The following is a 22,031-nucleotide window of genomic DNA, read 5'->3' on the forward strand; positions in this document are numbered from 1 at the left end:
TGCTGTATGTCTATAATCCTCCGTGTCTTGCACTATGTACTGTGTAGGAGAAGGTCTCCATGTACAAAGCCTGTACACGGAGATGATGCTTAAGTAATAATTTCAGAATAGGGGAGGGAAAAAAAACCTTCACCCTCCTCTTTCCTCTGCCTTAACTTCGCTTTAAGTGCCTGCTGTAGTGCCGGCCGTCCAGGCGCTCAGTCTCCGCAGGCACTCGTGTGCGAGGACAGGAGGAAGGGCCCTGGCACCATGCGACCGTGATGCAGCACGCGGCCGGGGCGGGGCGCGCAGCGCTATGATGGCCCTCGGCGGCTTCCGTCGGCTCGTGGCGGCGCCGGTGCGGAGCGGCGGCGGGGGCATGCCCCGAAAGGTGCGGGCGGGCAGGCCCGGGGAGGGGGCGGGTGGTGCCCGCGGTGACCGCGCCTGGTCCTCTGTTTCAGGGAAAAGGAGCCGGGAAGGGGCCTGCGGAACCCGGCGCCGCCGCGGGACCGGGGGTGGTGTCAGCGGGCGACGGCTGCGTGAGGGTGGCGGTTCGCGCCAAGCCCGGCGCCCGGTGCAGCGCTGTCACAGGTGGGGCCGCCGGCGCGCAGGGCCTGCCTCCCTCCTCTCGCCTGCCCGCGTCCCCCCAGGGCCTGCCTCCCTCCTCTCGCCTGCCCGCGTCCCCGCAGGGCCTGCCTCCCTCCTCTCGCCTGCCCGCGTCCCCGCAGGGTCTGCCTCCCTCCTCTCGCCTGCCCGCGTCCCCGCAGGGCCTGCCTCCCTCCTCTTGCCTGCCCGCGTCCCCGTAGGGTCTGCCTCCCTCCTCTCGCCTGCCGCGCCTGGGACGCGGTGCTGCCGGCCGGGGGGCGTGCGGGGAGAAGCTGCCCGGCGCGGTGCTGGCCCGAGGGCGCGGGGAGAGACGGGACGGCGGGTTGGGCAGCGGCAGCGCCCGCCCTCTGGGGCCGAACTGCGGCGCCTGAGATGCTGCGGTCGCCTCTTCTGAAGAACGGCTCCGCTGGCCTTTCCCGCCGTAGCAATGACCGCCGGTGTCTGGGAACGGAGCAGGAGAGACGTTTTGTCCAACTGCTCTTTCTACAGCTTCTCTCTACCCCATACCGGTGAAAAACAAATACCAAAAATCCCCCAGAAAACTAAAGCCGGTAGTAAGTTCACACTTTATAAAAGCAGCCCCGAGGAGCTCTTCCGCACCTCCGCGCAGGTAACGCTAGGTGGTGTAGCGAGATCGAGGTACGTTCTCCTGAACAAGTTCTGACAGGAATTACAGCAAACAACGCTAGATCAGCACTTGGGTTTGACATGAGTAGTTCTGTGTATATCTCAAGAGTTTGTGCGGTGAACTATAAAAGATTAATAAAATGTGGACTTGCCTGTGTACAAATTAGAGCTGCTGTTTATACAGGTACGTGTATGAGATGGTGGTGTCTAGACTCAATTTGCAACGAAATTGTTGATGATAGTGTAGTTCAGTGGGCAGACTTACTTATTGTGCGTTTTTTGGTGGGGTAGTCTAATTTGCGTTGTTCTACATGATGCCAAGCTGGCATCAGAGTGGACAACATAAAGTGGGGCTTGGAACAGTGCCCTGGTTGTGTGAAAACTCACCCCGATACAGGTCTGAAGGCTGCACCGTTCTTTGTGTCAGATTATCTTTGTACTGGTTAACAGTTTTAATTTAAGGGAATTGGTGGGGTGTAAAAATGTCATTACTTGCTAACCTGTAAGTCTATTTTTAAGTTTTAAATTAAAATGCTTTTGAAAGCATAAACATTCATTTTTAGGAGACAGTAACTAGATGTTTTGAATATTGTGAGCTTTAAAATCCTTAAAATATTTGTTATAGATGTGACAGCTGAGGCAGTAGGTGTGGCTATTGCTGCACCTCCATCAGAAGGGGAGGCAAATGCAGAGCTGTGTCGCTACCTCTCTAAGGTGCTAGAAGTGAAGAAGAGTGAAGTTGTTTTAGAGAAGGTACTTGTTTTGGGGTTCTTTTTGTCTTTCAGTCTTACCCTACTGCAGTTTAAATTAAAGAGTCTGAAACTTACTTTTGAGTGCAGGGAGTCGCTCTCCAAGTTCAATCCAAAAGACACTTTAAAGGTATTTACTTGAGTTAATGGAATGATTCATGGCAACAAACTTAGTTTAGGAAGAATCACAGCTGATCTTGAGATCTTTAATCAGAATAGTTCTGATGTGATAGATTTTCCAGTTTGTTTCATGTTTTCTGTGTTCTTTAAAGATTCTCCTGTTTCTGTGTCAAATGGAGTTCACAAAATCTGTGTTTTGCAAAGAATGTGCATTTTATTAATAACTTTTCAATCATTTTTTGAAAGTAACTTGTGTATTTGAGTGAAAAATTTCTGACAACTGTCACACATAAGTAAGAACATATAAAAGCACTTGGACTGGGCCTCAAGAGTTTCTTTGTACTACAATTTACATGTCTTGACTTCCATGAGCGGAAACTCTTTGTTTAATTCATTGCACTGAATAAATCATTTGTTTTATTAATTCATTGTACTTAAAGTCAGTCTTTCCAGCCGTGTTCATGTATAGTTTATGAACATAAGAGCACAATGAAAAAATGTGCTTTTTATTTTTATCTGTTGGTTTAATGTAGTAGCCATAGCAGAGTGATAAAGGATAGTGATAGTAGGACCGATAAAGAATGTGATAAGTGAATTGAGCACTATGTTGCTGAAAGCTAGAGATGCAAAGATTTGAGTCTTGTTTTTCCAGAATCATGGGCGAATTGCTTCATTTGTTTATCAGCATTGTACAGATAATACTGTTTCCCTGCGTTAAAGGGCTGTTCAGGTTTAAGTAGATTATTCTCTGTGCTAAGCAGAGTCAAACATAAAAGAGGCCAGTGTTGTCTGATCTTCTTGACTCAGTTCATCTGACCCACTGTGTCCAAATAATTATGTGCTACTGTCTGTTTTTTACAAGACACTGTTTTTTCTTATTGAAATATTGTGGTCAAGTCTGTCTTTCACCTAAGGCTTAGACTGATCCATCCTGATCTGCTAGGTGTAAATAGCAAGTGATTTTTTTGGTACTACTGTCTCTTTTTTTCCTGGTACTTGCAATCAAAATCAGGAAATTGGTGGAAAATGATCCAGTGTAAAACTGAGGAGGTTGATTTCCATCATTAGATGGTTAGGCAGCTTCAAAAATCTATTTCTAATTTTAAATTACATGCTATGTTTCTGTATAGTAGAGTTAAGGAATTTTTTCCTCCCTTAAGATATCCCTTGTGGGCTTTTCAAACTTTTTGCCAGGCTGCAGATTAACAAGCAACTTGTTTCTCATGGCTTGCTGAATGCTATCAGAGTTGTGTCTTCAGGCACTATGAAATGAGATTGTGTGTTTGCCAGCTCCTATGTAAAATAGCCTCTTTTTCCATAATATAAAACCAGGTCAATAATATTTCACATAATTACTGTATGAATCTGAATGTCTTATAGGTTGTATACAATGTAATTTCATTCAATTGATATTATCAACCTGAGAACTCAGCTTAAGAGTAACTAATACTCTGTGGGAGACAATTCTGAGAGATCTGAAAGTATATAGATACACACATATACACAGACACTTTTATAAACAAAATTGCAGATTAGTTGGAGTGTCACTTCTAGATGATACAAGTGAATTATAGAAAATTGCCACTCCTTGCTTTTGGTTCTAGCTGATAAAAAAGTCTCTGTGAGACTGTAGGAGATTAGGTAAGAGATTGTTTCCCACCTTTCAAATAACATTTCAAAGGACATTGATGAAGTATGTCTCACTGCAGTAGGTTCTGCATAGCAGAATTATGTTTAAAGTACCTGATATGTTGGCATTACAGTGAGATTATGTATTTTTTTTAATAGGTATTTATTTGATGGCCTTTCTCTGAATCATGTTTTTTGTTGCATGTGTTTAAACCAGGGTGGGAAATCACGTGAAAAAGTGGTGAAGATTTTGGGATCGATGACACCAGATGAGATTTTAGAAAAACTGAAAAAAGAAGCTTCCAGTTGACCTAAAACAGAATGGGAAATGAGACAATGCATCTTGGTAAATGGATATTCATTCTCATGTAAATCTAGTCCTATTGAGAAACATGGTAATAACAAAGGAAAGATGCCTCTCCCCCCCCCCCCCCCACCTTCTTAATGTATCTGCTGTACAGTTGAAGTTTATTTGTGTAGATTTGGTTAGAAAAGCTTGTCTTTACTTTTTTTATTCCTCTCTGGAGAGTGTCCTGTTGGTAAGATTTGTCCTCTTTCCTGATCCCTCAAGAAATGCTTTAGAAAACTTGCTTCTGAGTGAAACAAACTTTGGTTGACAAAGTGAAAGGCTTGGAATGACAGGCTTCAATGTGAAAAGTGGTACAAAAGGGTGAGCCTGGATGGTAAAGACCCTAGAAGGATGTTCTTTTGTTTGTCTTATTCACAAGTACTGGATGCAGTTTTTGCACTGTGTGCACATAAGTGCATCTAAAAAGTATTTGAAGCCAGTATGCTGTTGTTGATTACACAGGACAGCTGAAACCATATCAACAAACCCAGAAGTTTGCAATGTGAAAAACCTGACCCAGAACCTCGTAATTGCATCCATGGTGTCATTTTGTAATAGTCTGTAATTAGTTTCCTGAAAAGCAGAGAGAGAACCATGTGTCTTTACCAAATCTATGTCAAGTGTAATGACTGTTTTTAATAAAAGGGGCAAAAAGTATTGTAAAAGTTTGGTTTGTGTTTATATTTTTTAACCAAAAAATAAGGTCTCCTATTATAATGTTATTTGTAAACAGGGCTTTCTTGCAGTCTTTTGTTATTTGAAAAATGAGTCATTTTCCAGCCCATAGAGAACTGAGCAGAGTCACTTGTAGAACAGGACAAGAAGTCTGAAACAAAATGGACAACTGTACTCCAGTCTTGGGACTAGTGAGAAAAAGGCTTAACTTCTGTCTTATTCTAACCTCTGAAGCATGATAAAGTTTTAAGCAGTGTTTCCCTAAAATGTGTTATCTCACATCTCTGGTAGGAGTTTGCTTTTTCATCTGCCTCACTGCTCATGAAATGGTTTTGTTTTTACTGTGGTTGTCATGTTTAAAAATTTATATATATCTATATAAATGTAATGCCTCAAGTAAGAAAGAAAAACTGTTCTGAAGGTTTGCTTCAGGTTTGTCATACCTTCTCCTGGAAAACAATATTATGAATATGTAAATTACAGATAAATTTCTTTACCAGCTTCATGCAGTGCAGACTTCATAGCTCATAATTTAGTTTTGCATGGACAAAAATCTTTTGCTTTAGGAAATTCTTTCTGCTTCCTGCTATCCTAAATATTGCAACAATCTTTTTTAGACTTAGGGAACTGGTGCTCATCAAGATGACAGCTCCTTCAAGGTGACTCATTTTAAAGCTGTTATGAAAAATGTTACTTTCTTGTTTGGAAAGAGTTTGGAGAACTAAGACTCTGTTGTGAATGCTGTTTGCTTAATGGTTTGAATGTGGGTTCTTTATTATCTCAGGTCAGCCGTACGTTTCCTCAGTTGCCTTCCTTCAGTCTCCACAGGCTGATTTTGCTTTGCTGTTCAGTCAGTTTTGGCTCATAGCTCCTTGCTGTTTCATCTATTCTTGCCCAGCAGAGGGGTACCATGTCTTGCAGAAAAATTAAGGCAAAGCAAGCCAAAACTAAGTGTTCATGTTTGGGGTTTTTTGCATTTCCTAAATTTCTTTTTATTGTTGAGTAGAAAACGGCAGTCCAAGGACTGATGAATCCTGCATTTACAAGTTACATTCTGAGTTGGATGCTGCAACAGCCATTGTAAAGATTTCTTTGTAAGCCAATCCTATGTGTTACATGACATGTATTATATACTATATTGAAATAATATATTACATATTTTCCTATGACTTCAGATTGAGATGGAGAGAGGAGCTAGATAGGCAGGTATAGTCTCTGAAGTACATTGGTCTTTAGTGATGATTATCTACAGCAAGTCAATTTAGTCTTTCAGTTGCTTCTCTGTCAACATGTTCTGCCTAGTCTTTGCTAGCTTCTGCTTCAGAGGTTTCACCTTTCCTAAAGGCCTCCAGTTGGCATTCTGCATCTTTTCTTCCTAAGCAGTGAAAGTAACTTGAAGACAAATAGGGTGCCTTCAGTCTATTGTGCTGTCATTTTTATGTAATATGAGTCAGGCATATTGTCATATTCATCACTTGTCAATCAAAGGACGAGTACTGTTCATCTAGGAAATTTATTAGTCCTTGGAAAAGCAATCACTCTGCCCTACTCCCTCTTGTATTTCTGTTTTCTGTTGCATTTACAAGTGGTGGTAGTGGAGATGATGGTATTGACATGATACTCATTTTGTGCTAGGCCAAGCCAGGTACTTTGTCTTTCATCTAAATGGTAATATGGCATTTAAAGCTCACTTTAATCTGCTCAGTTCAGTCATCATACAGTATTTTTTTCAAAACTTGTTGCAGTTAGATGGTTTTTAGCATTGTTTCTTAGGAAGCAGAAATCTTGTTGGTGGCATGTGTTAAAGCTCTAGCTTCTGTTGCTCAAGGCATTGTATAGTTGAGGTCTCTGTGATTGTGTAAAAAGTCCATGGCAGATGAAAGCCACAGTATCAACTGAAGAAGGATGGAAATTAAGTTCTCCTGGTAGGAGTGCCCTGTCTCACTTAAGACTGAAACAGTGGCCTCGCAATGTGGCAAATTAAGCCTTTATGTGCTGGGAACAGGACATTTATTTAACATAAGTAACCAAAATTATTTAGAAGGTAGTGTAAATAACACTGGGTTGTTCCTGTAGCTGCTGTCTGAGAGGCTGTTATATCAATGTTTTTCATGCAGTCTTCCAGTTTATATCAGTAATATCTTGGTTGTGGATATGTGTATCCTGGTGAAATGCCCCGGAGGCAGGAGTTGCTGGTCCATGGTATATCATAAGTGAGGTACAGAATAGTTAAGCAGCTTCTGTGACCAAACAAGTCACAGCCAAAATTGTGGTTTAGGCCTAGCTCTTTAAAATCTTGTATTGAAATCCTAACCTGCCAACTGTCTCTTTGTGAACCCCCTCTTTTGTTCTGTTGAGAAATTGTGGTAGCCAGTGCTGCTAAGTCTTCAGCAGAGTATGTTTTTAATAGAACAGAGTTTTGTGGTATTCTAGAAGGCTTCTTCCAAGAACTTCAAAAAACTTTACAATCCCTGTCTCCAAATACTTAGCTCTTGTTCCTAGACCAGTCTAAAAACGTTATGGTGCCATTTGCTACCCTCCTTTCACTTGTTGGTTCCTGCTTTATCCACATGTGTTAAGCTACATGATTACTCAGTTCCTTGAAATCCTACTATTGACTCAAGCACTGTCCTCTTTTCCTTATATGTTGTCTGACCAATTGCAGTAAAAGCTGTCTGATGGTGATTTAATATCTTGGTGCTTATAGACCTGGGCAGTCAGTGCATGTTTAACATATAATTAAGTTATTTACATATTAGCAGAAAGTAGTTACCTGAATAACTTCTACGCTGAGCAGTCTTACAGCACAGAACATTCTTAGTCTTTGATCTACTCAGTTACATTTATGTTCTAAAATCCAACTTTGAAAGTAGGTACATGGTTTCATTGCAGGACTCTAATATGCTAATTAAGGATATTTAATTATACTCTTGAAGCTGGCCTCTTTGCTCTTTTACTTTCAATCCACTCCATTTATCATCTGCAGCATATGCCTATCTCATCTTCTAGTCCCAAGTGTTTCTAAATCCCCATTTCTTCAGGTATCATCAGTCTAAATAATCCTGTATAATTGACAACTTTGTCAATAACTGGCAGTGGCAATTTACCAGAGAGCACAGTTTAATATCTTCCTTCTTTCAGCCTCCAGGAAGATAGATACCCCTGATCTTTCTGCTCCTTACCTCACACGTCTCACTGTGTGTCTCCTCTCATGGTGTTTATTTGCATATGTAAAACAAGCTGAGTATCTTTTTAATTTTTTTTTTAATTATTTCAACCTACTATATTCCTTTCTTAATGTTTGTAGTCTTTGCCTCAGGAGGTTGATTCATTCCTACATTTACTATTATAGAAACGTGCTCTCCTGTCTCCTGGGAATAAAGCGCTTTACCCACATGTAAAACATAGCTTCTTGGTTATTTTCCAGGAAGGCTGCAGCATTTGGGGCAAAGTGCTATTAGTGTAACCAAAGCACAATAAACAGTCAAAAACCTGCTGAAGAAATTAAGTTCTTGCTTGAAAGGAGAAGTCTGACACTTCTCTAAGGTGCTGGGAACCAATTTCTTCCTGATCTTTAACATATTCACTTTCCAAGTAACTGTCAGTGAGCCGCAAAGAGTTTTGCTTTCCTCTGTAAATGCTGCATTTCCTTGGTTTTGCATTGTTTCAAGAGCTGGGGGACTTGGAGTGGTAGTCTAGTGTACCATTTTACTACAACTCATGACTTGGTTTCTGGAATGTTGTTTAGATAACATTTTGAGTTTCCAAGTCTGAAGTAAGGCAGGCAGAAAGGGAAGTATATTGACTATCAATTTAGCAGGTGGTCACTATAGAAACATGCTGTAAAGAGAACATTTAACCGTGGACTTCAGCAGGAAAGAATGTTGAAATGAATAACAGAGGGTGAAAGCCTCATTTTGTGTTGTTCTGATAAAGCAGTTCTCTGCCTCAAGAGAATAACTGGTGTGTTGCAAAGTGTAATTCTGAGGTGACTGATTAAGTTGCCTTTTTGTCTGTTACCTAGTAGGTGTGCAGTGTATATGGGAAAGGCTGCAACACGTTCCTTTGGTTAGCTTTTGTTGCTGTGGTGTTTTGCAAACCAGAATGCATTGAGGCATACATAGTATATAAAAAATGTGGAAGCTCTCAATGCATGTTATGACATACCTTATGTCCATATGTCTGAAAGGAGTGTTAGCAAGAAAGTGAATGTTACAAACCAAGCTATTTCTATGGAACCTTATTTTTACCCTTGCTACTTTCAACAGCTTGCCTTAACATCTACAAAGTGTTCTGCTTTTCTGATGTTCAGAAGGTCTGTGGAGTTAACCCTCATAGCGATATTGACACACCATCACTGCCTTCCTGACATCTCTGGTCTTAGGCCATCTCACTGCCTCTTCTGTTTGGTTTTGCTGCTGTTGTTTCAGGTCGGTGCCCTCCTAGCTGGGACCAGACTCTGGGGTTCTTTCTGCTCTTTATTTGTCACAACAGCAATGCTGCTGATGTTTATCTTTTTAGATGCCACAACAGTTCTTTTTTGATTTCTCAGGCCTGACAGTATTTTGAGATGCAAGAGGGGAAAAAAGGCCTTGTGATACAATCTTTGCAATCAGAGGGCAAGCCTGTCCCTTCCAGTGAGGCCCTGTAGCCGCTCTGTGTAGCCTCCTGATATCTGCCTTTTATTAAAATGTCGCCTTTTGTCTTCAGTAAATCTGACAGCAATCAGCTAGCACCTATGTGAGGTCATGTTCCAGCTATGAGGAAAGATTGCTGTTAGCTACTAGGTTACACTTCTAAACAATTTTCTTTGGTTTCTTAGCTGCCTTTTTACAATGGAAGTGTAATCTGTTGCTAACAAACCTGATAGCTTTATGTTTTGGGGAGTGTTCTTTTTGTTTGAAAAAACAGATTAAGCTCATCACTGCCTGAATAGAAATGCTAATACATAGAGGGGACCAGCCAGGCAAATTGCACTTGGCTAATTTCATTTAATGAGACTGATTCTGCTCAGTCACTTCCTTGCTGAGTTCAGGTTCAGCTACTAAAGCAGACCCAGGAGCTTTTTGTTAAATATTTTTAAAAGGTGTTCAGCTTATAATGATGTTCTCAAACTGTATGACTTCTGTGTGCTGTGATTGCTGTTATATATCAGCTAGAATTTCTTTTTTCTTTGTTTAATACGGTGCCAGGATATATTTTAGCAAAAGATAAATTGGAAGTTCTGAAAACACTGATTTGACAAGAGCTGTCATGAAATTGTGGATGTGTGGCAAGGCCAGTCTTTCAGTAGCCAAATGCCTCTGTGTGTGTGTGTGTGTAAAAGTAGAGAAGGTGTAAGATCTAAACACAACTTTTAATAGTCTGAAAAATACATAAATCCTAAATCTTCAAAAGTAAGTGAGCCTGTCAGTGGAGGTGTTGCTACACGCACGTTAGGCACTCAAAGAAACAAAGGCAAAAAGAACATGTAATACCAGAGCTTGCCACTAAGTCTTTCTTCCAGCTTTATGGGATTGTCCTTGCAAATCTGAATTTGAATGTGGGTTTTTTTCTGATCTTGCTGTAAGACAGACTTCCACAAGAAACAGAAATTTTTCTGCACAACTGTTTGTGTCACAAGGCTGTGAAGAAAAGTTCCACTAAAGCATATTTTGTGGAAAATAACATTTAGCATCCTTTTCTATAGAAAACCTTTGGATTTGCAGCTGCATGAGATTCCTGCTCACTTGAGGGACCTACTTGGTGTTTTCACCTGAGGTATAATTGAGTGAAGTGCTGCAGGTTTTACACACTTGGGCTTATAAAGTTAAATAAGCAATTTCTTAATTCATTTTCAGATCTTAGCTATTTCCTGGCTGGATTTTAGGTTTTGCCCAGCAGTTATCCTGTGGGAGGTACCTTGATTAGACTCTCTGAAGAAACAACTTATTTGTTTGATTCCTGGATTTGCATACTAAATTTGGTCTCCAATCCAAAAATAAAGAAAATTAAACAAGGTGGGAAAAGGGTCAAAAAAAGGGGGAGAGTAATTTACATTAGTCAAAGGTCATTTATTGGGCTAGAAGTGATTTTGCTTGTCTTGTTGGAAGTATTTGCCTTGTCCTTAAGCTCTGCTGGGGTGAAACATGCACAGAATAGAGGATCTGATAGACTGTAGATACTTTATAGCACCTGCTCTGCTGTTTAGCACTCAAGTCAGAATGGGGAAAAACCTGCCAGGGTTTGAAAGACTGTAAATCTAATAATTTGCAATATAACTTTCACACTGTTTTTTTTTACTTGCAATCTATGTATCAAGGTGGGAAAAGGATATTACCTGTGTCCCTCTTGTGTGAATCCTGAGCCCTTAAGTGCCAATCTGAATTTTTTCAGGAAGGAAAGATTCATCTTCTGGAACAACAGATTCATCTGAGGATCACTGATGTATAATATGAAAAGAGCATCTACTGGTGCTATTGTCACTTAGAGTTGTGTGGATGAAAATATAAATTCAGATGGAAGAGCTGGTGAGTTACTCATAACTAGTTCATCTAGTCTGCCTTCCCATCTCAATTAAGTAAACTAATTCTACAAAGGTAGCCACAGTTTGCCAGGATTTTTCCATTTTGGTGGCTGAACCAGCAAGTCAGGACTAACACTTTGTAATAGCTGTGAGACGCTGGCACATCCCCATGACACCAGAGTCGGCCAACTGCAACTCCCAGGGTCTTGTTTTATCTGTAGAGCTTCATCCAAAGTGTTGTGAGGTCTCACACAGGTTTCCATTATGCTAACTGGGAGCCCAGCCACCAGCCTTTGCAGTGGGAGGAGCTGCTGCCAGAAATGCTCATTCACATTAGTGGACGCATGAGACTTTGCTCTGCAGGGGAAGATAACTGTGTTAAAAAATATTTCAAAATATGAGACATTCTCTTCTATTTGTGTCAGAAAAGAAAGTGTTAAAACTCTACCTAGGACATAAATTTGAACTCAGAGAAATTCATACCCATCATTGCCACCTTTCATATCTGAATTTTAGACCAAGCCATCTTGCTGTATTAATATCCACTGTTGGAAAAGTACAAATATAAAAAGTGAAATCACTTGAGAATGGTCAAGTCAGGTCTTCTGATCAACTGACTCATTCAAGAGTGTGAGAGGGTACATCAGAGACTTGTTTCCTTTTGCTTTACTGTGTATGAACAGCATTGAGCAGAAGAGACACCCGTCTTTGTTTCTTCCAAAATGATGTGCTTTCTCCACAAAGAAGCTTTTGGTCTACTGCTACATGCCTATTCAGTTTTAGAGGATAAATAACAGCCCACAGTTTTAGAGGATAAATAAATCTGTGGCTTTTTAGTTGCAACAAAAAAATGTGACTGGAGGCAGATTTGGCAAAAGAGAATAAGCTATCAAGACTGTTGTGAATGTTAGATTGGCAGCAGAGGAGACAGTTGTATTTAAGGATTGTAAAGAACTTGTCCTGAACAATAAGGTTTGAGCCAATTGTAGAGACTAGGACTGCTGATTATTTTTGTGTCCAGGTTCGTGAAGGACGGAATCTTTTCCAAAGAAGAGTGTCAGTCTCCTAAAGAAAGAAAATAAGAGCATATAAACTCAGTATAGCAACCTCCGTGGTTTGTCCTTTTTTCCTCCATCTTTCCTGTTTGTAATAACCCTACAAATTCTCATTCTAGATTGATGTGGATTCTTGGAGATACACACTCCTCTATTCCTTTGGTAAAGCTCAAAGTCTCTTGTTGCTACTGAAATAGAAATAATAATAAGACCATAATCAAGGTTGTATTTGTTTTGTGGTTATTCTGAACTCTAGAGACTTACAGTAATTACAATACCATTAAATAGTAATGGAAAAAGAGTCAAAACTAGATCATAAGACTTCTGGAAGGAGATGAAAATCTTGCTTGGTTTTAGTCACTTCTCCAGTCATTGCATTCCTCTCTCGTTTATGGTAAAAAGAACAACCTAAAAGGATTTCAAAGTGCTAGGATATAGATCCACCCCTGTGTGCTAGGGGCCAAGAGTGCCACATAAAAGACAGGTTTACATGGAAGAAACTTAAACAGGAATTAATTAGGTTTAAAACATTGGTGTTCTATAATTTTGGAAGCACGTTGTGTCTGACTGCATGTAGTAGTAAGAGATAATGCGTTTAGTGCCCAGAGACAGGAATATAACCATAAGGAAAGCAGTTCTGCCATATACCTCAGTATACCTCTCACCATGGGATCTGATTGTTCTGTAAACCTATGCAGCTAATGTTATGACTCTGTTTCAAAATATGTTTGAGTGTGCTGATGTGGAAATGTTCTATGATAGGGCTCTATGACCCAGCCCTTTGTTTCATGAAACAATACTCTGTCCCAACATAATGATTTGTGTAAGCCACTTTAAGGTGCTGTTTGTCTCCCATCTCCATTCAGAAGTGTTCACAGTGTAAAGCTCCTGTTAAGTGCTTGAAACTTTGTATAATACAAGAGATAAGAACACTATCCATCTTGTAGATGGATAAATAAAGGGAATAAAACTGATTGTGCTAAGATTTAAGGTGGCAGGGTCCGCTCAGACTGGTCGGCTGTAGGTTTTGTACTTTGGTCATGAGATAGATGAGCTCCAAGGAGTCTATCAGCAGCTGCAAGGGCATTGTCCTGCCATTTCTTTCCCATGAGTATGTTTTAGGGGGAAAAGAAAAGGATTTATCTGGGGTAGTTAAGTCTTGTCTACTTCGTCTTGGGGGAGCCACAAGGTCTATATTAGAGCCCTGATTACACAGCATCTCTCTGGCTGTTGCAGTGTTTACAGTGTTCATTTGTGAGGGAGAGATGATGTGCGTCACTTTGGTTAATGAGCCTTTAACACACAGTGCTTCCAGTCCAAATTGGAAGACAGCATCCAAAGAGAAGGACAGGCTATGCATGATAAATACTGCTCACACTGCACAGTTAGAGGAGACTCATAACAAATGTAAAAAATGCAATTTAATTTTCCTCCAGCTTTTCCATTTCCTGCTAATACCTTTCAGAGAGGGGACTTTTTTGGTCAAAATCATTAAAAAGCATATAAATCTAAATGCTCTTAAAAGGTTACAAAGGTGAATTAAAATACCTATTTTAGTTGTTCCTTAAGCATGCTATGTTTGACTTCGGTTTGTTCCTTTAATTCTTCTTGAGTACAGTGAAGTTTCCTGACAGGGAGCCAATGGAGAGGATTTATAACCTGATCTTACCACAATCACCTTCTGGCCTGTATCAGTATTCAGGATGTATTGCTTTTTTTAACCTGCAGTGATGTGTTGGTTGGACTTGGAAATAGAGTAAAATGTGAACACAAAGTAAACAGTTAATTGGATTAAATAAAATCATAAGTACAGATCAGTGATTCTACTGTAGTGTTTTGCTAGTTAAAATAGAAGGCCTTGTCGTTACTGCGTGGGAATCTGCAGTTTATTATCTGCTGGCAGATCATCAGCCCAGTTACCAAATTGTGTACTCTCCAGTTTTGCCTGCAGGCCAGCAATGTCACAGGGACGAGCAGGGCATCATCAGCCTCGCCAGCAGCGCAGCCCCAGCGTGACACTTCCTCAGCCCAGTTGCAATGCAGATGTTATACGTGCAAGATCCTTCATGCGTTATAACATTTGTTTAGGTTCTCAGCATGCTGCAATGAACTGACTGCTCCTATATATTTATATCTGTTATGCTCACAGGGAAAGTATGTGGGGTTTTTAGCAGCTTAACCCATAGGAATTCAAATCAATTCTACTTTTTAGACCCTTTGCTTTTTTTTTTAGGTCCATAATATCCCCCACCCCTGTCTGTATTCACCCAGACAAATCCTAATGAGGTGTCAGTGACTTGTTATTACCTGCAGTCATTTTCTTTTGTTAAATAACCTTCTCTCAGCTGTTGAAACTGGCTGCAGAAACTGGGGCACTCCTGTAATTAACCATAAGACTGCCATATTAAACTCTGCTTGTCCATCTTGCAAACAATAGTAGGGGAGCTCAATAGAAATGTCAGTAGGTAGGTAGCACTGTAAGAATCCTGGGCTCTCCTGAACTTGGCTGGGATCTCTGAATGGGCTGCTTTAACCCAAGTGGTGTGGGCAAAAATACTATAGGGTATAATATTTTTATAGATATAGATATATAGATATAGATACAATAGCCACATGCTAGTCTACAACGAAGCTGTTCCACAGTAACAAATCTATAGCTGATGATAAATAGTGTAGAGGGGGAAGAGGTCCCATACTTAAGCCATTGCTAAGAAAAGGAATTGACTATGAGCTCCAGGAGGTTCAGAGAGTAGCTTCCAGAGGGAAGCATGGAAAACCTGTCCTTCAGTTCATCTAAAATGAGACTGGACAAAAACCCCTAAAATGAACTGCAAATGTTCTGTGTATGGAGGGATGAGATGATGGCATGGTGGCATCACAACAGGTAGAGTGAAAGAGGCTGGTCATGGACAGGGAGTAAAGAATTTTTCCATTCAGAGACTATTTTAAAGCCCTGCTGTGATTTTGCCAAATAAAACCACAGACAATTGATATGGTCCTGCCTCGGGTTTGATGTTTTGGCCATCTTGATGCTCACTTTGGGATTGTGAATAACCCAGAATGAGCTGACATTCATTTGTTAAGATTTATTTTTTATATGTCAAAATTCTTAGTGTTTTCTAGCAATCCTCAAAGTTTCTGTACTTGTAGCAGAAAACATGAAGAGCCTGAGAAGGCTTTTCTGAGGCATGTCTTGGGTGACATGGTTACAGGCAGGTTTCTGCCTTTTAAAACATAGTATGGGAAGTGTGATCTAAAAAGGCAGAAATTAGCTGTTAAAAGCCACTCATCAGTGCATGTCCTGTAGCACTGCTGTGGGCCATATGCATGTGCAGCAAAAGTGGAGTTGAGCCAAAGAGCAGCTGAGTTTGTGGACAGCTTTGAATCCAAAGTCATCCAAAGACCTGCTGGGATGTCTAGGATCCTCCCCCAGAACATTAATGAGAAATAGATGCCATCTGGAGGAATTTTCTTGCCAAGGGGCTGTGACACCATCTTTGTCTTCCAGTTCTCATCAGTCACAAATGGCTTTTAAATAGATTTGGTTTTTGCCTTCAGTCAGATGATCTTGTCTTCTCAGCCACTAAGGACGCTGATCTTTCAATAGACTCTTCTAGAAGACACATTAGTTGCAATGGCTGCTCTCTCACTCCTTCCTTTTCCTGGACCAGTAATTCTGTTTTATTAAGGCTGACTCATCCACTCCTCCCCTTACACTGTATTTTCTTTCCTCTTCTTCTGCTGTAGGTTCAAAGAACAACTTTAATCTTTTTGAAACTCAGATGCTCAACTATGTAATTACTGGAATTTGCATTAAATTTTTTGCATCTACTTGATTTTAAAAAAGGCAAGCACTTACTTATGTAAGGCTGGAGTTTTACTCACCCTTGCTATGATTGTATGGTGTGTGCAGGAATGTTTTAAAAACCAATTCAATAGAAATGAATAGTATATTCAATACAGTAACCATCACAAGTTTTACTGATGTGGAATCCAGTTTGCATAGATTGCCTGCTTAACATTGAATTAAAGAGAGGTGAATTAAAGCTGTCAAATTGGACTTCTTAGCTATGATGAGGCTGTCTTTATGCTACTTGTATTTTTAAGGGCTTCTCTACTACAATCACAGAATCAGAATCACTCATTGCTTAGTGCAGATCTAGCTTTGAGAGCTTGCTAGGCCACAGAAACCCAACTACATGCCTCTAAATACCATGCTATGAAGGCAGAGTTCAAATCAAGTCACTGTCTTCATAGTAGCTATAAAATGTTTGGGTTTAGTTTAAAAAAAAAAATAATTAAAAATGATCTAACAAATTAATTTGCTCAACAGAATGTTTTTAATGCATTGTGTTAGGCCATCCAGACCTCAGTGGACATTGTTCTGTGCCATCCTTGGGCTTTAAATAGAATAGCCTCTGCCTGGGGGAGGGTGTAACTGAAATACAGAGCACAGCACAGGGAAACAAGGCAGACTTAACCACTGTTTTACAGGTGGGAGCTGAGACACAAAAGCATTCAAAGTGGTTTGCAGCTTAGCTGGGAATTGTGTGCTGGAAAATGTGTTTTCTTTTTCCCCTCTCCTCTGCCCTGGTGAGGCTTCATCTGGAGTCCTGTGTCCAGTTCTGGGCTCCTCAGCATAAGAGGGACAGGGAACTTCTTGAGAGAGTCCAGAGCAGGGCCACCAAGATGATCAGGGGACTGGAACATCTTCCTTATGAGGAAAGGCTGCAGGATCTGGGACTGTTCAGCTTGGAGGAGACTGAGGGAAGCCTCATTAATACTTAAACATATTTAAAAGATGTATGTCAAGAAAACAGGGTGACGAGGGGTAATGGACAAAAGCTGGAACACAAAAAGTTCAGCTTAAACTTAAGGAAAAACTTCTCTACTCTTCAGGTGAGGGAGCCCTGGCACAGGCTGCCCAGGGAGGGTGTGGAATCTCCTTCTCTGGAGGTTTTCAAAACCTGCCTGGATGATGTTCCTGTGCGACCTGATTTAGGTGAGCCTGCTTCTGCAGAGGGGTTGGACTGGATGATCTCTAAAGGTCTCTTCTAACCCTACCATTCTTTAACTCTGTGAATTAACACGTGTCTGGTTATATCTTTGAAAACATCTTTTCCTTTTAACTTTCTCTTTAGTTCAGGTAGTTCTGTCGCTTTGGCAAATTTGTCTTTTTATAATTTTAAAGTAGCTTTAAAGGTCTTATCTTGAGGAGTGTTTGAGGATATAAGGAACTAGTAAATCAGATATAATGGAAATAAATAGCCTGGTGCCTGCATAAGTGATGAGAAGGAGAGAATAGAAACTGTATAGGATTTAAAAAACATTTTTAGGCCAGTAGTAATAATATATCTAATGCAGATATGGAGGGAAGTAAGATTAGGCTTATCTTTTATTACCCAGCATTAAGTCCATTTTGTCTCTAGAAACTAAAATCCTTCTGGTGAGAACTAAAGATTCAGCTGGATTTACCCAGGCTGTAGAGTATCTGATCAATAACTATTTGTTTACTATGCCTTGGTTCTCTCCACCTTGCTTAAGGACCTAAACTCTACCAGTGTAATGAGACAGCTGCTTAACTGATTCCAGGTTCCTAGGTCTGTATTCTGCTGGCTTGTTTTATGCTGAAGAGGTCTCTGGAGCCTGTAAAGGAGGAAGGAATTTCTCTTCCTCCCAGCCTAGGTTGTGGCATGGCAGTAAAGTCAGTTGATAATGAATAATCAAATCTCAAATCTTACCTTTCCCTACAGAGTTCAGGACACACAAGGAAACAGCCATGAAACAATTGTTCCTGTAGCTCAGCCATGCTCCTTTCCATTATTGCCTGGGCTGTACAACATGGCCTCTTACTCCCATCTTGTCTTAGAACAGCACAATCTGTCATTCTGCTGATGGCAGTATCCTCTGAGCTGCAGGGCTGGAGAAATAGAATTTGCCCATGTTGGCAGTTTACAGTAAAGGTCCTTTACATTCTTGCAGCAGTTTAGCTGTAGCTTGGTGCTCCATCAGCTCGCTTCAGAGCGGGTGTTTCAAGCGTGTGACTTATAAATGAGTAATGTGAGTTTGATCTGAGGAGACCGTGTGTCCACACAGAGCTCTTGCACTCAACTGATCTAAATTCCAGAGGTTTCCTATGCTGTTATTTAAGTGCTCATACCACAAAAACCATTGAAGCAGTATTCTTAAACACACTTTGGCATTCATAAATCAAGACAACTTAGTGACCACAAAAGGGTAAAACTTAAAAAACAGGCCTTTGCAATGGAAAAATAGTTTCCTTCTTATTTTGTGAAAATAGTACATAGTCATTTGGGGCTGGTTGCACTTGGCATTTCATTACTGTTACTTTATTTTTCGATAGAAAATGTTTCATTTCAAGCATTTCTTCAGAAGCAAACTTCAGACATGACTTTGGACAAAGAGCATCAGCTTTCTGATCATGCTAAACTTGGAACGTGGTGGTCAAAAGGTACATACAACTTCTTACAGCATGCTGATATTTGTATCTGTTATCTCAACAATTATAATATTAAATATTTATTTTGTGTAGGTATATAAATACCATATTGTTTTTTTCTAACACTGAACAAGAGCTTTGAAAAAGCTTCTTGTCTCAGTCATTTTTATAACACGTAATGTGTTTCAGTTTGAAGGTTCTGCTTGAATCCCTGAAGATTTTTGTTTTCATGGCAAAGTTGGGCCTTGGTTATTTTTGTAGTTCTATAACAACCTAATTGTTTTCATAACTTTAATTCATCCTTTAAGTAGACATTTTCAAATAATGAGCAGGAGTAGCTTTAATACTTGTTATTGATACAGCTCTTCTTAGTGGAAGCAAAGTTTGCATTATACAATATGCAAAAAGAAAAACAGAAGGCAGCCCATGCTTGTGGAAAAAAAAGTAATCCAGCTGCTGAAGTAGTATTTGGGAAAAAAAATCCACCTCTGTGTAGACAACATTCATTTGTATTCCTGCTAGTCACAACACAAAAGGTAACTACTGGGGATGAGGATATGATTTATCCTGTTGTGTGTTTATTAGAGTAAAATGTAATTTTTACCAGTTTTCACCATGTCTTGTAATAGATTTGCATTTGGACAGGACAGAGTACTTGGAAAGTCAGGGAGTGAGCTGTACAGAAGGAACATTTTGGCATCACTGTTTCAGGTAAGTGAATGAGGACTGACAGCCACTATGTGCAGTCTGTGCTTTGTTGAAGAAAAATACAATGGTAAACAAATAAATTCTGCCCTGTGGGGCCTAATGAATAAATAGTCCTCTCGAGAGGCAAGGTCATTGTGCACCACTATAGTACAGTTGTCTTCTACTCTCCTGGCAGTGCTGAAGCCACTGGAGTCTGTTTTCATCTGTAGGACTTATGTCCATGTGCCTTGAATCAGGCTGCATATTTCCTAGGTACTTTGAGGGAAACCTGATCTGCCCTATAATCTTGCCTAGCTTCTGATCGTTGGAGTATCAGCACTGTGCATAATTTAAGTAGGGTTATACAGCTGTCTTCTAACATACAGGGACAAAGGGGCAGATTAGAGTAATTTTTCCTGATTGGCAAATGAAAGGCAAGGGAGGTGCAGCCTCCTTATATTGCTTCTAAGGCAACCAGTAGCTGCTGTAATGAGCAGTCCTATTTTCACTTCCTTGCTACCTATTCATACTCCCTGTTTGTCAGAGTCAGAGAAGGTGTGACTGCACAAGTTGGACCAGCTAACAAAATTCACCCAGAGTTGTGAAATTCAGAGATTTTAAAATGTTTATTTCCTGAGGAATAGGGGTGGCAAAACCTCAGCTTAAATTTGATACAAGAATTTTCCTTCCAACATCTAAGAAGTAAATGTGAACATATTTCTTGGTTAAGCAGAATATTTATTAGCAAATTAATAGTAAAATTAAATCTATTCAAATCTATAACTGCTGCAATATATTAAAATATATTTAAACAATTAAATATCTTTTCTGTTCTAGAAGCTGAATATTGATTATATGTATACTGAAAATAACATTGGTCTTCCCTGTCTGAAATACCTGCTAGAGAGCCTCTTGAAAGTAGTTCAGCTTCTGCCTGACCTTTCAAAGCACATCTGCATATTTCCATTCCCAGCTGCAGAGCTAGGATAAAAAACACAGGTTGAATCGTAGTGAACACTTGTAAAAATGTATCTCACAAATCACTCTAATTTTTTTTTAAATTATAGACTTTCTTTTGCCTTCAAGTATCCAGTGGCTTAGCTGGGATTTGAAAGCCTTTAGCATTTTTTTTTAAATCCTAGTTAAGGAATTCTCTAAAAGCTACTGAGTTTTCTTAGTTGCTTGCTGCAACTGTAATTTAGCATGGTAATTCTTCCCTATCAATTAACAGTCCATACAAAATTGCTGTATGTGTTCAGAAACAGATTTGAAACTGCTTGAAGAGCCCTGTTTGGAACTTGTGGGGTGTTCAAACTCTTGGTAATGTGGCAGTCATTTTTTAATACAAAGTACTTGTTTTCCCTTTTTTTTTTTATTAATGATAATAATGATGTCTGAGCAAATGTCAGATGGAAGAGATCTCTCAAAGTCAGATGCCACATGCTGAATTTTACTGTTTACTCTGCAATCTCCAGCATGGTTAAAGCAAACAATTTCTGTAGTGTTTGAAGTTGCCAATGTGAAAGTTACCGAGCTTCAGTTTCATCATCTCTAACACAGTGTAATGCACAAACCATAATTACAGGCAATACTTACTGGTTTTATTTAGCTTGACAGAAACAGTAAGCTCAACTTCATCATAAGTACTAATTCATCTAAGTGAAAACTGCTGGAGGTCATATCTTTTGAATTCTATTTACTGTTCTGTCTAGTGCAAGGCATGCATTTGTGGAAAAACATATTCTCTCCCCCTCCCCTGAAAAATTAGATTCTTGCCATAATTGTTCCAAGGAAAAGCTTTGTAAATCATACAGATCCTTGAAGTTGAATTGAGAGCTCTGATGGTGAGGCAGATGGAGTCAAGAATGTAAAGACAAACTGGGAAGCTGCACTGGCTTGTGCCTCTCTTGGTGTCACAGTCGAGAAACTCAGAATAAGAGAGCTGAGATCATGTCATAACTTCCACTTAGGTCATCCTAATCTGTCTGCTTCTCCAGTTTGGTCCTCTATTCCCTAGCTGAAAGACACTAAAAATAAAAGAGTTATTGGGCTTGAGGAAAAGCAACAGCTGAGGCAGAATCTATCCCTTTTGCCAGGTTTTATTTCAACCTGAGATGCTACTCCAGATGGTAAGGAAGAACACCCTGGCACAGCCCAACTGCTGTGGCATAGCTGGCAGAGCCAAGGTCTTTGCGGAAAGAGAGGCACTCCCTTCCTGGAGGTGGAAGTCTGGGATATCTGGCACTGTGCCTGTGATTCTGCACTAAAAGGGAATTCCACCATACCAAGTTGCAGGCTCTCCATAGTGCATAGATAAGGACTTTGCATGATCTTACATCCCCCAGTGTAACCCTCTTTGCTATGGCAGATTTGTTAAAAAGGGTGAGTCTCTTCCAGGAGAACTCCTCATGGAAAAACAAACCTCTCACTACAAGATTTCTGAAGTTAAACAACTGAATTCAAGGCACGTAATTCAGGGAGCAGGACATTAACAACTGTGTTAACAACTGTTAATGTTACATGAAAAGCAGAAACCAGAAATACTTAGCAAGTAGGTGGAGGCACTAGTGTCATGGCTTCTGTATCCCAG

General features: G+C 40.2%; 1 protein-coding gene across 8 annotated transcripts; it reads left to right on the forward strand.

The window, feature by feature from the left end:
* Positions 1-160: 160 nt before the first annotated feature.
* On the forward strand, positions 161-21,569 carry C7H15orf40 (chromosome 7 C15orf40 homolog). 8 transcript variants are annotated; one of them, XR_009819054.1, is made up of 8 exons: positions 161-370; positions 441-570; positions 1,838-1,965; positions 3,928-4,056; positions 11,110-11,243; positions 18,659-18,766; positions 19,384-19,465; positions 21,538-21,569. XR_009819054.1 is itself a non-coding variant. In XM_061999735.1 (5 exons), the coding sequence occupies exons 1-4, from the start codon at positions 296-298 to the stop codon at positions 4,018-4,020; spliced, it is 426 nt and encodes a 141-aa protein (XP_061855719.1). In that variant the 5' UTR covers positions 161-295; the 3' UTR covers positions 4,021-4,056; positions 11,110-11,314. The 8 variants fall into 8 exon arrangements, 3 of the variants coding, with proteins under 3 accessions (XP_061855719.1, XP_061855718.1, XP_061855717.1); XR_009819055.1 differs by having other exon boundaries at positions 19,400-19,465; XR_009819056.1 differs by lacking the exon at positions 11,110-11,243.
* The last annotated feature ends 462 nt before the right edge of the window (positions 21,570-22,031 follow it).

This window comes from Colius striatus, chromosome 7, assembly GCF_028858725.1.
Source record: "Colius striatus isolate bColStr4 chromosome 7, bColStr4.1.hap1, whole genome shotgun sequence".
NCBI lineage: Eukaryota > Metazoa > Chordata > Aves > Coliiformes > Coliidae > Colius > Colius striatus.